General features: G+C 41.9%; 2 protein-coding genes across 19 annotated transcripts in view; both read right to left on the minus strand.

The window, feature by feature from the left end:
- Positions 1-1,889: 1,889 nt before the first annotated feature.
- On the minus strand, positions 1,890-5,333 carry rpl6 (ribosomal protein L6). The gene is made up of 7 exons (XM_066689551.1): positions 5,245-5,333; positions 4,192-4,341; positions 3,882-3,980; positions 3,549-3,692; positions 2,896-2,944; positions 2,411-2,595; positions 1,890-2,079 (listed from the first exon to the last, which is right to left on the minus strand). The coding sequence occupies exons 2-7, from the start codon at positions 4,339-4,341 to the stop codon at positions 1,927-1,929; spliced, it is 780 nt and encodes a 259-aa protein (XP_066545648.1). The 5' UTR covers positions 5,245-5,333; the 3' UTR covers positions 1,890-1,926.
- Positions 5,334-8,744: 3,411 nt separating this feature from the next.
- Positions 8,745-15,755, minus strand: part of atxn2 (ataxin 2) — a 37,627-nt gene continuing 30,616 nt past the window's right edge. For 8 of the 18 annotated variants that reach the window (XM_066689566.1, XM_066689565.1, XM_066689560.1 and 5 more), the window contains 8 exons: positions 15,597-15,614; positions 14,799-14,871; positions 13,620-13,813; positions 13,089-13,221; positions 11,194-11,345; positions 10,572-10,808; positions 9,828-10,002; positions 8,745-9,395 (listed from right to left, as the gene is read on the minus strand). In XM_066689566.1, coding sequence (XP_066545663.1) covers positions 9,367-9,395; positions 9,828-10,002; positions 10,572-10,808; positions 11,194-11,345; positions 13,089-13,221; positions 13,620-13,813; positions 14,799-14,871; positions 15,597-15,614 — 1,011 coding nt within the window. In that variant the 3' untranslated portion in view covers positions 8,745-9,366. The remainder of the gene's footprint in view (positions 9,396-9,827; positions 10,003-10,571; positions 10,809-11,193; positions 11,346-13,088; positions 13,222-13,619; positions 13,814-14,798; positions 14,872-15,596; positions 15,615-15,755) is intronic. The other 10 variants (XM_066689563.1, XM_066689555.1, XM_066689564.1 and 7 more) reach the window with 6 other exon arrangements.

A 15,755-nucleotide genomic window follows, 5' to 3' on the forward strand; every position in this document is an offset into this window, starting at 1 on the left:
TCATTCTAGATGTTCTCTCAAAACCCAGACCTGTGGGTTCACTTCACAAAACCTCCATTATCAAAGCAACATTTGTGAAAGATGGCTCTGGTTTCTTGCCAAAATATCCTTATATTGTGCATTCAGAAATCTCTAAGCTGCCCTTTAGAGACCGAGACATTTCACATACTCAGCTCATGCTTTTGAGCCATCAAGAGTGCCGTTTTTGTTTTTTTTTTCTTCTGTATTGCGTTCCCCATGTGGAGACTAGTATTGTAGGCAGTGTTATTGCATTTATACACTCACCTAAAGGATTATTAGGAACACCTGTTCAATTTCTCATTAATGCAATTATCTAACCAACCAATCACATGGCAGTTGCTTCAATGCATTTAGGGGTGTGGTCCTGGTCAAGACAATCTCCTGAACTCCAAACTGAATGTCTGAATGGGAAAGAAAGGTGATTTAAGCAATTTTGAGCGTGGCATGGTTGTTGGTGCCAGACGGGCCGGTCTGAGTATTTCACAATCTGCTCAGTTACTGGGATTTTCACGCACAACCATTTCTAGGGTTTACAAAGAATGGTGTGAAAAGGGAAAAACATCCAGTATGCGGCAGTCCTGTGGGCGAAAATGCCTTGTTGGTGCTAGAGGTCAGAGGAGAATGGGCCGACTGATTCAAGCTGATAGAACAGCAACTTTGACTGAAATAACCACTCGTTACAACCGAGGTATGCAGCAAAGCATTTGTGAAGCCACAACACGTACAACCTTGAGGCGGATGGGCTACAACAGCAGAAGACCCCACCGGGTACCACTCATCTCCACTACAAATAGGAAAAAGAGGCTACAATTTGCACAAGCTCACCAAAATTGGACAGTTGAAGACTGGAAAAATGTTGCCTGGTCTGATGAGTCTCGATTTCTGTTGAGACATTCAGATGGTAGAGTCAGAATTTGGCGTAAACAGAATGAGAACATGGATCCATCATGCCTTGTTACCACTGTGCAGGCTGGTGGTGGTGGTGTAATGGTGTGGGGGATGTTTTCTTGGCACACTTTAGGCCCCTTAGTGCCAATTGGGCATCGTTTAAATGCCACGGCCTACCTGAGCATTGTTTCTGACCATGTCCATCCCTTTATGACCACCATGTACCCATCCTCTGATGGCTACTTCCAGCAGGATAATGCACCATGTCACAAAGGTCGAATCATTTCAAATTGCTTTCTTGAACATGACAATGAGTTCACTGTACTAAACTGGCCCCCACAGTCACCAGATCTCAACCCAATAGAGCATCTTTGGGATGTGGTGGAACGGGAGCTTCGTGCCCTGGATGTGCATCCCACAAATCTCCATCAACTGCAAGATGCTATCCTATCAATATGGGCCAACATTTCTAAAGAATGCTTTCAGCACCTTGTTGAATCAATGCCACGTAGAATTAAGGCAGTTCTGAAGGCGAAAGGGGGTCAAACATAGGATTATTAGGAACACCATACTAATACTGTAGGTGAGTGTAACTTCTACATTGTTGCCCATCTTCTCTCTTTATCCATTTACTACTGTGATGTCACTCTTGACAGGCAGCAGATTCAAAAGGTACCGGTGACCAAATCACTATCAGATGAGATTTGAAGCCTGCCTGGTGAGCCAGAAAATATGAAATTAAATGAAATTATAGGATATAAACAGGGTAATTCTTGAGGATCTAGGCTGTCCGTTGACCTACGGTAACTAGGTTTAGGTTCTTATACTCTACAACAGTGCGTGCACCCATTGGAATTCAATTTCAAGCCAAGGAATAGGCTGGTGAGGGTAGATCCCAGTAAGATCAGCCCACCTGCTGAAAAGACCATTTTGAAGAATGCATCTGGGCATGGGTTCTTAAGGAAGACAACAACAATGTACATAGTTGAATCCACATTTAATATCTTTAGTACATGTTTAGAAAACCAGCTTGTGTGGGTAAACTCCATTGGAGAGGCAGAAAGTGGATCTCAGGTAGCCCTTCAGCTGGGGGACCTTCTTGATGAGGGGCAGGAGCTGGGAGTCCACTGCTTTCTGGTCAGATTTTCGCTCCTCTGTGAGTGAGTATTTCTGCAACAAGAATAACAATCCAGTTATGAATTGAATTGGGAATAATGAAAAGGTATTCAACCACATTTCAGAAAGACATTTGTTACTTAAAATGGGCGACAAGTCATAGTTTATACTGCACCAGCAACACAAAGTATTGGATCCCAAAGAAAATGTGCACTGATTGAGCAAAGAAGGTCAGGTTGTAAGTTTACCCAAATATACAAGAGGGGAGAAACTATTTACCAACTTGTGATGTTCTTGATTAGGCAATGGCACCATTTTCAAATTTCAATAACCTTTACTGTAAAGGTGGGGGGGTGGTTATTGTACTGCCAATCAGACAGCATACCTCTTTCTCAGTGTCGAAGATCTCTCCCTCCTGGTGCCTGGGTCGCCTCAGCTTCTTCTTCTTGAAGTAAGTGTCGGTCAAAGTCTTGGGGATCTTGACGCTGGAGATGTCGACCTTGGTGCTGGTGGCGATGGCGAATTTCTGGTGGGCTCTGCGCAGGGGCACGCGGTTCAGGGCCAGAGGACCTGGGGAGACGAGAGACACATGAGCTTCTACATGGCTGGGTGTTACCTATACAACCATTTCATCATGAAGGATACTGGCACCTGCAATCCCAGCAGTAGCAAAAGGAATTGGAGCATGATGCATGAAACACCAAAAAGATACTTTCCATTGCCATTTTAGCAGCTTTCCAAGACACATTTAGATTGTTACTCCAAGTGAAGTTTCAAAATACACTGTTTTGTCAGCTTTCTTGGTTCCATATTTAGGTACATTTCAGTCCGACACTATTTGTACTTGCAGGTAGTAAGTAAAAGTCTTACCAGTCACAAGCAGAAGGCCACTGCCAAGCTGCTTCAGGAAAACAACACGCTGCAATGAAAAAGCAATTACTACATTACCTTCCCCAATGTCCTCTAAAGGTAGTCAGTAATTATTGCTTTGTCAATTATCTTTTCTACACATACTAATATTCAGAGACTGAATTGCAAGCAATCTTTCAAGCAAATGTACAGTACATGCAGGCCCTTTAACCATCACACATCACAAGGAACAACACATTGATCAGCAGCACTGCGTTACTTCACACTGCCTAATCAAGAAAACCGTATTACCTTCATTTAACAGATGGTTCCGCTGTTCAAGCATATGGAAACGCAATCAATCCAAGTATGTATTTCTACACAAAATGTGATCATTGCCAATAAGTTTATAGCACAAATGTTGCTTAAGGCAAGTTCCCTTGGATAGACACCAGCCAACAAAAAATGAAGGCCAGGTAATATAAACTGAGCTTTCTACATCAAGTCAGCAATTAAAATACCATTGTTACTGAATCTCAAGGAATCTTCAATACTAATAGACGAGCTATATTAATAGATTGGGCCCCTGGCAAAGCTAAGGGTGTGCATTGGCCCCCTTGGATCTAATAAAGGGGTGACAGTGTCCAAGATGTGTTCGTGGGGGGGGTCCTCACCTTCCCCCGGTGACGGCCGGTCAGCAGGATGAGGACAGTGCCAGGGGTGATGCTGGTGCGCAGCTTCCTCTTGTGCTGGCTGAAGGGCTTCTTGCCGTGACTCAGCAGCTTGCGAGGAACATCCTCAGTGGGGTAGTAACGCGGCTGGGAGAAATAAGGGGGATAAAGAATTAGGACAACAAACTAAGAGGGACTCGTCAAAATCACAATTATATATGGTTTCCAGTTAAAGGCACCATTTGTACCTCAATCCACTAGCTGGAGCCACTTCTTCAGCTATATTGAAGCCAGCCATTTTCCCAGCACAGCAGCAGAGACATAAGGGCAACTTACCATCTTGCGGACCTTGACCACACGTGTGCCTCCATTCTTGTCGCCTCCGACGGTCTTTGTGACTGTTGCCGGAGCCTTCTCTCTCAGCTTCTTCTCCACCTGTAAATGAGTACCTTTTTAATTATATGCCCCTGAATGTGTAACTCAGGCTTACTGACTGGAACGCTGAAAAACAGCATCTATGTCACCCCTGCAAAAGCATTCAGAAAGCTGAATCCAACCATTCAAAAGAGCACTGCCCAAAAGATAAAGCAGTGCCAACTAAAAGGACAACCATCTTGTTCCACACAAACCCAGCATTTGCACCCACCTTGGTCTCTGTTGCCTTGGTCTTTCTCTTGTACAGAGCCCGCCTGGCAAACATGGCACTGCGCGAGTACCTGCCCAGGCCGCGAGCCAGCACCGGGTTGCGGCTCGAGTGCTTTGCCTTTGCCACCTTCTTCTTCTTGTCCTCTGCCATCTATGAAGGGGGAAAGGTAAAACATTAGGCTCTAGTACTTTTTCCCCACCAAAGAAGTAAAGTAGTTTCCAGATTTAGCTGTTCACTGTGCCGTCTTCAGACTTTTCTGGACTAAAATGTGGCAGTAGTATTGAAGCCTTATTTAAAATCACTAACAATAGGAAACTTTTTAAATGGCTTTCAGACTTCAACTGCACCAGGTCTTCCACACACAAAACGAATCTGGATCAAATGTACGTGGTTATGAATTAAGATAGTGAATTTAAAATGTGTCAGCTTGGGGTTTCAAAATGAAAACATTACTAGGCCCAATGCAAGCAGAATAGGCGATTCTACCAATATTATACTGCGGTGCACAGGAGTCTAAAACAAGAACCGCAAGCTTAGGCCCGAAAATACTGAAGTGCTCAGACTGCACAATTTCCAAATATTAACGCCAATGTCCCAAATACACACACAAAATCGGCATTTGTACTTAACATGTGACAGACAGCATGTAGGGGGGGAACGCAGTAAACGTCAAGACCATTCCGTTGTCCATTCGTCCACGATAATTCATTACCACTTGTAAATACATTACATTCAAACCCCTGCGCTTTACTTATACATACTGTTCATGCCTGTGTGTATAACATACACACGCATCTCACTCGACTGATCAGTTACACTATAATGTGTCCTGTGCACCAAACAGCTAACCCGGACTACAGGCCTCCACTTCCACTACAAAACAGCAAATCGCTCCAACAACATGCAGACATAACCTGAGCATTTTCGATAATATCAACTATAAAAGAGGTTAGCTTTACAATAGATGATGAAAAATCGGGGACGTGCAAGTATTTTCTTAAGATTATCACGGATTTTATTTCAGCGGGTCAAAAACTGAAACGCCACCCTTACCTTAGCGCACTAGAAAAGGATCGACATCCGGGACACCGACGATTAAAAACACGCTGCTTCCGTGACGCCAGACGCAGGCGTGTCGCAAAGCTTCCTGGGTAATGTAGTTTACAATGGTCAACGGTTGTGTGCGTATCACGTGTATCCAATAAAGCGGCCAAAAAATATAAATAATAATTAGACACTTTGGCAAGGGAACATATATGTGTACGTGTATTATTAATAATAGTAATACTATAATTTATATGGTGGTGGTAGAATGTATATATACGTATTTAAGGTAAGCTATGTAAATTACACCTAATCATACATGACCACCTGTCCACCCTGATTAATAGAAATTGATCAATACGGCTACCGAATGTAATTATATGCGGTTCATTCTAAGTATTAAAATCAAGTGTCATGAAGGGACCTCTGCTGTGTAGCCCAGAACTGAATTTATATAATCTCTATTTGCAGTCCATTTGGGTTTATTATGGAGCTGTATAAAAACAACTTTAAAAATACAATTGGTGCATTTTTTTCTTGCTCTGCTTTTTAATTTTTACATTTCCAGCACACAAAATAACACAACCATCTGTCAAAACAAACTTAAACAGTACTGCTGTTGATTTATAGGTTATAATTCCTTAAAAGGATCTTTAAAATTACATTACTCGTACACATTTGTGGAAATACAAATACCACGGCTTCTTCCCTCATCGTATTATTATTATTATTATTATTAGTAGTAGTAGTAGTAGTAGTAGTAATAGTATTGTATTTATTTATTTATTAGCAGACACCTTTATCCAGGGCGACTTACAAAATATAAGCTTAATACCAAGTGCAAAAAGTGCAAAAATACAGTGCAGTTCAAGCCACAAAACATTTCAAATTCCAATTTACATAATACAGTGCAATTCAAAGCATAACACATTTTACAAATTCAATTTACACAAGTGTATACAAAATATGAGGTCTAACATCCTGGATTTTAAGAGCTGTGGCCTAACATCTTGTCTGCTCTCAGTCAAGGGAGCATAAAGGAAATCAAAATAACAATATGAGTACTAGTAGCACAAGGCAAGAAGTATAAAACGTAAAGTGCTATGTTACAGGAGAGTAAATGACTAAATTACAAGTACTGTATGAAAAGATGTGTTTTGAGTAATTGCAGCAAGGAGGTCAAGGACTCTGGACGCTGTCTTGACTTGGTCGTTGCACCACTTAGGGGCCAGGGATGAGAAGGAGCAGCTCTGGAGGAAGGAGAGTGGAGAGGAGGCAGAGTTAGTCTTCAGGAACTGTATTACTCTCACCAAAGTAATACAGTTCATGAATACAACAGTTTTAGATTTGTGCTACATACTTAGAAAAACTCTTGAGAAAATCACTTGTAATGTTGGTTTGTATGAAAAATTATGTTGGTAGAAGAAAATAAATCAATACATATTGGGTGGGGTATCTATTAATAGCTAGAAGCCATTACATTATACATAAACACACTCAGATACAATCATTTCAAGATTAACATTTAATTTATTCACAAACCAAATAGAACATATTAAAAGAAAAACACACTTATAATATGTACTTCACATGGTCCAGCACAGAAGTGTCCAAATAACTGGTAAAGATGGCACAAACACCCAAATATAATCTCCATCAAGCTGTAAATCTGCCACTGTATGCTGTGTATTTAAGGGGTTAAATCACATCAGGAGCCTTTTTATTATCGGTCTGTAAATATTGAAACCAAGATATTGTGTGTGCAAGGGCAGTATGTATTGTGCCTGTACCGTGTCCAATATGAATTTGATGGTCAAGACAGCAGTATACATGGCACACATACTAATTTGTTTGAAGTTGAAGTAGCTTAGTAGTGAAGGGGTTAAATTACACTGGGCCACATACAGACAGGCGACAAACTAAAGGAAACACCAACATGCAGTGTCTCAGCAAGGTGTTGGGCACCACGAGCCACCAGAACAGCTTCAATGCTCTTGGCACAGATTCTACGAGTCTCTGAACTCTAGGAGGGATGAATACTATTCTTCCAAAAGATATTCCCTCATTTGGGGTTTTGTAGATGGTGGTGGAGAGCGCTAACACGTCGGTCCAAAATCTCCCACAGGTCTTCAACTGGGTTGAGATCTGGTGACTGAAGGCCATAGCATATGATCATTTTCATACTCATCAAACCATTCAGTGAGCCCTCGTGCCCTGTGGATGGGGGGACTATCATCCTGGAAGAGACCACTCCCATCAGGATAGAAATGTATCACCATAGGATAAAGGTGATCACTCAGAATAACTTTGTAATGATTTGCAGTGACCCTTTCTTCTAAGGGGCCAAGTGGACCCAAGCTATGCCAGGAAAATACCTCCCACAGCATAACGGAGCCTCCGGACCCCCTCACTGTAAGGGTCAAGCAGTCAGGCCTGTACCGTTCTCTTGGTGTCCCACACATGCACTCGCCCACTTGTCAAGAATATGTTGAAGGATGACTATCACTTTTTTTCAGCAGACCAGTGCCTATGGTTTTTGCACCACTGAACTCTCAAATGTGCATGTCTTTTTAATGAGGGGTTTATGCACTGCAACCTTACTATACTATCCCTCCGTGTAGTTCTCGACGGACTTGCGGACTTTCCACACTTTCGGAACCTATTGACTGATGTCTTTCCCATAGATCTAAATGCAGATGTAACTTTAGTAACTGTTCCTACTGAAACACTAGCCAGTTGAGAGTCTTTGTGACTGAAGCTCCTGCCATTCGTGCCCCAATAATGACCCCTCTTTCAAAGTCACTTAGATCCTTTCCTCTCCACAATCGAGGTCAACTGGGCCTGCTCAGCATTTGTACTGCTTAATTGTATCAACAATACACCTGTTTGGAGGCATCTGCATTCATTACATTCCTCCACTAATTTATTCAGGTTTTTCCTTTCATGTCACCCGTCTGTATTACTCCTTAGGTATTCATAGAAGCGGTATTTCCTGAAGGCAGTACCCATGTCTGACAGAAGCCGGTTGATGAGGTGTCAATGTGATTGGAGAATGTGACATCACACTGTGGGTCTCGCTTCCAACAAGAACTTGCAAACTTTTGTCATTTGCTGTAGAAGGGGTGTCAGATTACAGTCTTGGGGGCCACAGTGTCTGCTGGGTTTTGTTCCAACAGGAGATCCCAATTAATCAATGTCATTATTTACTCAGATAGACTCAAAACACTGAACCCCAAAACATTTCGGAGTCTGGAGAGAAGGGTTCAATTAATCCAGTTAATTGATTTAGACCAATTAAGTAGAACTCGGAAGAGCCAAATTACTGTAAGGATGTCACGATTCAGAAACACACACACACACTTTCAAACCCTCCACAAGTGATGCATGAGACACTAGAGACTGTAGCACTGTCTGCATATAGAAATTAACACTGCCCCCCAAAGTGTACGATATTAGACTGCACACTTTCACATTCACCAACACAGACAACAGAAGAGACGCAGGCATGATACAGTTTTTAAAACTTTTTTTTATTTTTTTTTGTTTTTTTTTGTATTTTTTTTTTATTATTTATATTATCTACAAAGTAAAAGTTCTTTTAACTTAAAAGTTACATAACTGTCAGGTGAGTGCAGGTCACCTCAGCCATCATGTTTCATAAATAATCCAACTTTTTGCCAACCAGATTCTGTTATAGCAAGTCTTTTTTTTGTTTTGTTTCAAGTTTGGTTAGAATGAGAAGAGTTTCCCCAAGTCTTGTTTGCAGCAATAGCAGCAGCGATTAACAATAATGTTAATACTTTCTTAATGTGAAGAGTTTTATAACTTACAAGGGTCAGAGGACACCAGGTTCCAGTTATCAGCAAGCTGAAGTCGGGTTTGGTTGGGAGTTGGGTTCTGTTTGGTTCTGCAGGAGTTTATTACAATACGATAACTGTGGGGTTTTCCATTATGTTATTAAAACTCTTTAGTCAGTTCAAAATCTGTCCACTGCAAGTCGACCGGTTAGCATTCCTAATTAATTTACAAGAAAGCAAGAGTTTAGCATTGATGAGAAAACCTAGCCGTCTCTTTTTCCAGATCTGTGTAGCAGGTTGGTTGGGGGGGCGGGGGAAGGAGGTGTAGGATCTCCTACAACTGCTGTTGATGGTGGGGTTGCACTAGAGAAAAACAAAGTAGACCCATTTTAATTCACATGTTGATTGACACTTTACACTACAAATATCCCTAATATTCTGGCTTTACAAATCACAGTAGGGTGTGTGTTAGGTTTGTAAACACCTTTACAGTGTTTACTACTCAGAATAATATCTATTTGGCATATATGCAGATTGTAGAGCTCAGAGGAAATTCATTTTAGGAGACATATGTAACATGACTATTTAAATCAGTTCTTTGGAGATTATAAATTTTGCCTTAAAAATTACTAAACCCTAGTAATAATGGCAACACTACTCAGCACATGTAGTTTTCCATAATACAACCCCTTTCCCAAGATTTGCATTTGAATGATCACTTTGTAATACAGGTCATCTTCAAGCAACAGGACAATACATGATCAAACAGATTAAGCAGCAGCCGAATGTGCTCACCTGAGGGGTGTGTCATGTACGAGAAGTGTGTGGTGGAGGAGACCGGAATGGGAGGCAGAGTGTTCTGAGGAATAGGTGGCTGCGGGCCACCAGGGGGCTGAGTTGCCATCAGCATCATGGGTGGGTGTGTCGGTGTGGCGTGGTGTGGGGGGACCATCCCAGACTGCACATGGGCCTTCAAGACAAAACAAAACATCATAAACCAGTCGTGATCAGGGAGAAAAATGTGGCAGCAATCTGAATACATTAAAAGGTTATAAAGAAGGATGCCCATTTGTGTGCCCTTCTGTTTCTAGGAAGTAAAAACAACATTCTATATGTGGAGTATTTGCCTTCTGCAAAGCAATGACTCCCGATTGGCTTTTATTGTTTTTACACTGAATGGATAGTCCTTTTTATAAATAACTACAGAAATATTCCCATAATTCACTTTATGATTGTACCTAGCAGTGTTTAAATTGAATTGGTGACTTATGGCGTTTCCAGTTTACAACCAGACTAATTTTGCTTTTCCAGCTGAACATATGGAAGCACATCCAAATGAATGACAGGTTAATGATATGCTTATAGTTTACAAACCTTTCCTCTATTATAGAGAGCTATCAAATGGAGTGTCATTAACATACCCACTGAATAATGTGAAATATCAATTAATGGTACTTGGAATCATGGGATTGTTTATTCTTAAACTGCATATGCTGGCATTACATTCATTACACATTACTGTGTGAGCTCTTATCTTACCTGAGGCACATGTGCCATATGCGAGGGGTTGTAGCCATGCTGCACCTGCTGGGGGTGGATGTAGACCGCCTGCTGGGCCGAGGGGAAGCTGGTCTGCGGGGACTGTGGGTTGGGGCCGGGAGTCATGGAGGGCGGGGTGGGGGTCAGGGTCGAGTACATGGGCTGCTGAGGAGGGTTCCCCAGGTGGAGCGCCTGCGCGGCCTGGTGCTGGGCGTGCTGTTTCAACACATACATCAACTTCTTCAGTGTTACCAGACTTTGCAGGACAACGCGCGTCTCACACCACATTCACAGCACTGGCAAACAAGACTGTACCTGTACTCTAGGACTACTGAACAGAAGAGCAAATTAAATATGAAACTACTGGGTTTGGTTTGTAAGGCCTTAAATTGAGCTCCATAACACAATGAAATACAAACCACACAAAATCTTAATCCTGATAAGGTATTGACGTAATTGGTGTTTATATGGTTCTGATCTACACTACTCCTTTAAACAGATTAAAAGTTTAGGCACCTGTTACATGACTTCAATAGGGATTTAGGTTTATAGCCCCCACCCCCCACCCAGCTATTACAAATGTAAAGAGTGAACGCTTGCCATAAGAGGAGTAAAGCCTTACCTGTACAGGGCTGGGGGCAGGGTGGCTACCCGTGTGCTGGCCTTGCTGCTGCTGCTGTCCAGTGGGGGTGGCAGAGGGCTGTGGGTGCTGGGGGTGGGGGTGCAAGGTGGCATTGGGGTGGGGGTACTGCTGTGGGATGGGGCCTTGTGACACTGGAAGACAGCAGAATACATAAAGAACATGTGAGGACAGGTTTGCCACCAGGCAACCAATAAAATGCAAAGAAAATCTATTAAATGCATATCAAATCAATTTTTCAATGCATTTAAACTGAGGAATTGTTGCTCATTTATTTTTTCAGTTAAAAATGCTGACCAGAATGAATCCTATGTAACAGTTCCAGCCATTACTAAGCAACTACAATACTTTATGCATGTTAGTATTATTAGTACTACTACATCTTAACATTCATCCCCTGCCTCTCTCTCTCTGATAAACTTGAAATGGAATCCATCTCTACGTACATATAACAGTGCCTACCAAAAGTATTCACCCTCCTTGGCGTTTATCCTATTTTGTTGCATTACATCCTGTAATTTAAATGGATTTTTATTTGGATTTCATGTAATGGACATACACAAAATGTATTAATTAAAATTAAAAATAGAAAAGTGGTGTGTGCATATGTATTCACCCCCTTTGCTATGAAGCCCCTAAATAAGATCTGGTACAACCAATTACCTTCAGAAGTCACAATTAGTTAAACTCCACTTGTGTGTAATCTAATTGTCACATGATCTGTCACATGATCTCTGTATATATACACCTGTTCTGAAAGGCCCCAGAGTCTGCAACACCACTGAGCAAGGGGCACCACCAAGCAAGCGGCACCATTAAGACCAAGGAGCTCTCCAAACAGGTCAGCGACAAAGTTGTGGAGAAGTACAGATCAGTTTTGGGTTATAAAAAAATATCAGAAACTTTGAACATCCCACGGAGCACCATTAAATCCATTACTACAAAATGTAAAGAATATGGCACCACAACTAACCTGCCAAGAGAGGGCTGCCCACCAAAACTCACAGACCAGGCAAGGAGGGCATTAATTAGAGAGGCAACAAAGAGACCAAAGACAACCCTGAAGGAGCTGCAAAGCTCCACAGCGGAGATTGGAGTATCTGTCCATAGGACCACTTTAAGCCGTACACTCCACAGAGCTGGGCTTTATGGAAGAGTGCCCAGAAAAAAAACATTGCTTAAAAAAAATAAAATAAGCAAACACGTCTGCTGTTAGCCAAAATACATGTGGGAGACTCCCCAAACATATGGAAGAAGGTACTCTGGTCAGATGAGACTAAAATTTAGCTTTTTGGCCATCAAGGAAAACGCTATGTCTGGCGCAAATCCAACACCTCTCATTACCCTGAGAACGCCACATGCTGCCACCACCATGCTGTGGGGATTTTTTCCATCGGCAGGGACTGGGACTGGATGGCGCTAAATACAGGGACATTTTTGAGGGAAACCTGTTTCAGTCTTCCAGAGATTTGAGACTGGGATGGAGGTTCACCTTCCAGCAGTACAATGACCGTAAACATACTGCCAAAGCAACACTCGAGTGGTTTAAGGGGAAACATTTAAATGTCTTGGAATGGCCTAGTCAAAGCCCAGACCTCAATCCAAATGAGAATCTGTGGTATGACTTAAAGATTGCTGTACACCAGCAGAACCCATCCAACTTGAAGGAGCTGGAGCAGTTTTGCCTTTTTTTATTGCATCGTCAAAGTGGTAGGCATGTTGTGTAAATCAAATGATACAACCCCCCATAAAATCAATTTTGATTCCAGGTTATAAGGCAACAAAATAGGAAGAATGTCTAGGGGGGTGAATACTTTCACAAGGCACTGTAACTACACAAGGGTGTGTATGTTTGTAAGAGAAATCCAAGTCCTTACCGTACATGGTGTGCGTCTGCTCCGCGGGCCCGTACTGCGATGTCGAGGACGACACCAGGCCAGGCTGGCCGTGAGAAGGGGGTGCCATCATCCGGGCACTGCCTTGCATGACGGGGCTGAAGACATGCTGCGCCTGAGGGGGGCAAGGGCAGACTTATCTCTGCGTCTATCCAGCCCGTTATCTGATCTCCCGGAATGATAAATGAGGTCTCCATCTCCATCACAAAGTGCCTCTATGGATCACTCATACTGGGCATTACTTTGGAATGCATCCCCCCCACTCTGCGTTAATTACACACATTGTCTATTAATTTGGCTTATTTTCCCCCACCAAGGTCACTTAGTGTATAAAAAATATATAAAATATGATAAAATAAAATGCAACGTAAGCTTAAGGCTGTACGATAAGCAGCACAAGCAAAACAGAGTTTAGATCCAATTACTGCAATTATTTTAATCTACTTAACAATGATCATTCTCCATGACATTGCCTGGTGCCAGTGTAGTGCCACAGCTGGCAGAGAGGTGTACCTGGGACTGGTAGTGTGGCACCTGCTGCACCAGGGCCTGGTTGGTGAACTGCTGGGGGCTGCAGGTGAAGTACTGCGCCGAGTAGGCCGGGCTGGGGGCCACGATGGGCGGCCCTGCTGCGGTGGCGGGATGCATCATGGTCGGTGTGCCCTGAGGGTGGTGCTGGTCGGGCCTCTGCTGGGGCATACTGGGCACTGGCAGACAGGAGGGAGCACAGTGAGTGCAGAGAAGGGCAACGGTGAACTGCAACAGACTTCAGCACCAGTTTAACACACATTCGATACCCAGACGTCTACCGATTTAATTAAACCTGGACATCATTGTAATGAAGATCATTCACAAGAACTAAAAGATTCCTCTGCAACTCAAATTATTCCTGAGTAACAGCACTCCTGTCATCAGACCCAACAGAGCAGGGGTCTCAAACTCAATTTCTGGAGTGAAGTGTGTATGCTGGTTTTCGTTCCAACAGAGTACTCAATGTATCTAGCTAATTAAGCAATAAAACCATTAAATCATTAAGGACCTTGTTGAAATGAAAACCAGCACACACCCAGCCCTCCAGGAATTGAGTTCAACAACCCTGGAAGAGAGACTCAGCACCCTTGCACCGCATTGTGCTGAAACAGTCCATAGTGGAATAACGAAGATCTATATTACCTATAGCATGTCAGGAGTGCTCTTCATATCCTTAAGATAAAAATATCCTCCTATGTAAGCATGTATGCCTGCATCTGTACAGACACACAGGTGGTATTCTTGTAGGTATGATTTCATAGGGATGGTTAATGCTGGGTTTTGATAAATCAAAACACTAATAAAGCATACAGAAATACAGCAAGTAGTAACCAAAATACAAGATAGAAGCTTAAGATCTTCAGTCCATCCCGCATCTAGTACGCATGCACAATCAGTAGAGCTAGCATAGGTCACACCTCCAGACAATGAACAAGAAGTGTCAGTCTGGAAAATCCCCACTACAGCAATGGCAAGGAATGAACACATGGTGGACATTCGATATTTTAAAGCTAAACAATGTTTCAGCTTCAGTTTCAGTCTCTGCTGCTCCCCCTTCACAGGTTTGTTTTCCTGGAAATAAGCATGCACAACATGCAAGCACAACATGCAAGCACAACATGCAAGCACAAATCAAACAAAAATGTGTCCGCATTCTCTCACCTTTACCTGCTCTGTAGGACTTCGTCTGGTTCACGGTCATGGGAGTCACTGGGACGTGGTACATTGTTGGAGGCTGAAAAAACGAAACATTTCTCAGCTCAGTATTTCACAATGCAGCATTTACAAACGGTTTAGAAACCATACTGAACACTAATGGGAAATAAATGGGGAGTAATCTATATACAGAGAGCACAAAAACGGTTTCCAGTTACTTCCCATAAATAAAATGTAATGCTATACATCTTATATAGAATTTTTTTTTTTTTTTTTTTTTTTTTTATAAAACAAAGGGGGTTCAACATAAATTGACATTTCAGAAGGGGCTTTAACATTGTGCCAGAGTAAAGCTAAGACTGCAAAACAGTCTGAATGGGAGTACAAGACAAGTTAGGATTCTGCATCTGTACTACATGGAAAAACATTATTCTAAATGAGTTTCCAACAAAGCATTAGGAAGAACCAGGTAAGGTAACCCGATTAAGGAAAAGTATAAAAGGCAGAAAAAAAGTGGATACATAAGTTATATAAATAAATTGTTATATAAGATCAAATAGAGACCTGAGACAGTTAGATACATTGAAGAAAAACAATATATATATACAATGCAATTCAAAGAGATGGGTAACTTTAGGCAATAAACTATTCAGTTTTAATAAAAAAAATATCTTCAAAATTGCAATAAGAAATAGGCAAGCCAACATCTGATTAAAAATAAAAACAGAAAATACTGCAAGCAATATACACAGGTTTTCTTTATATAAAAAAAAAAAAAACAGACATTTTAGAATTGCACAATACCTTCCAGATAATGCTTTTCTAATGGAAAGAGAGAGGAAAGGGGAGAAAAGAAAGAGAACCAGATTTTAGTTGGGGATTTTTTGGTTGTTGCAACAGTGACTGATGTTGGATCATGTTCTATTTCTTACAGCAACTTGCCACATTACTGTAATATTGTCG

Source organism: Amia ocellicauda, chromosome 17 (assembly GCF_036373705.1).
Source record: "Amia ocellicauda isolate fAmiCal2 chromosome 17, fAmiCal2.hap1, whole genome shotgun sequence".
In the NCBI taxonomy this organism is placed as follows: domain Eukaryota; kingdom Metazoa; phylum Chordata; class Actinopteri; order Amiiformes; family Amiidae; genus Amia; species Amia ocellicauda.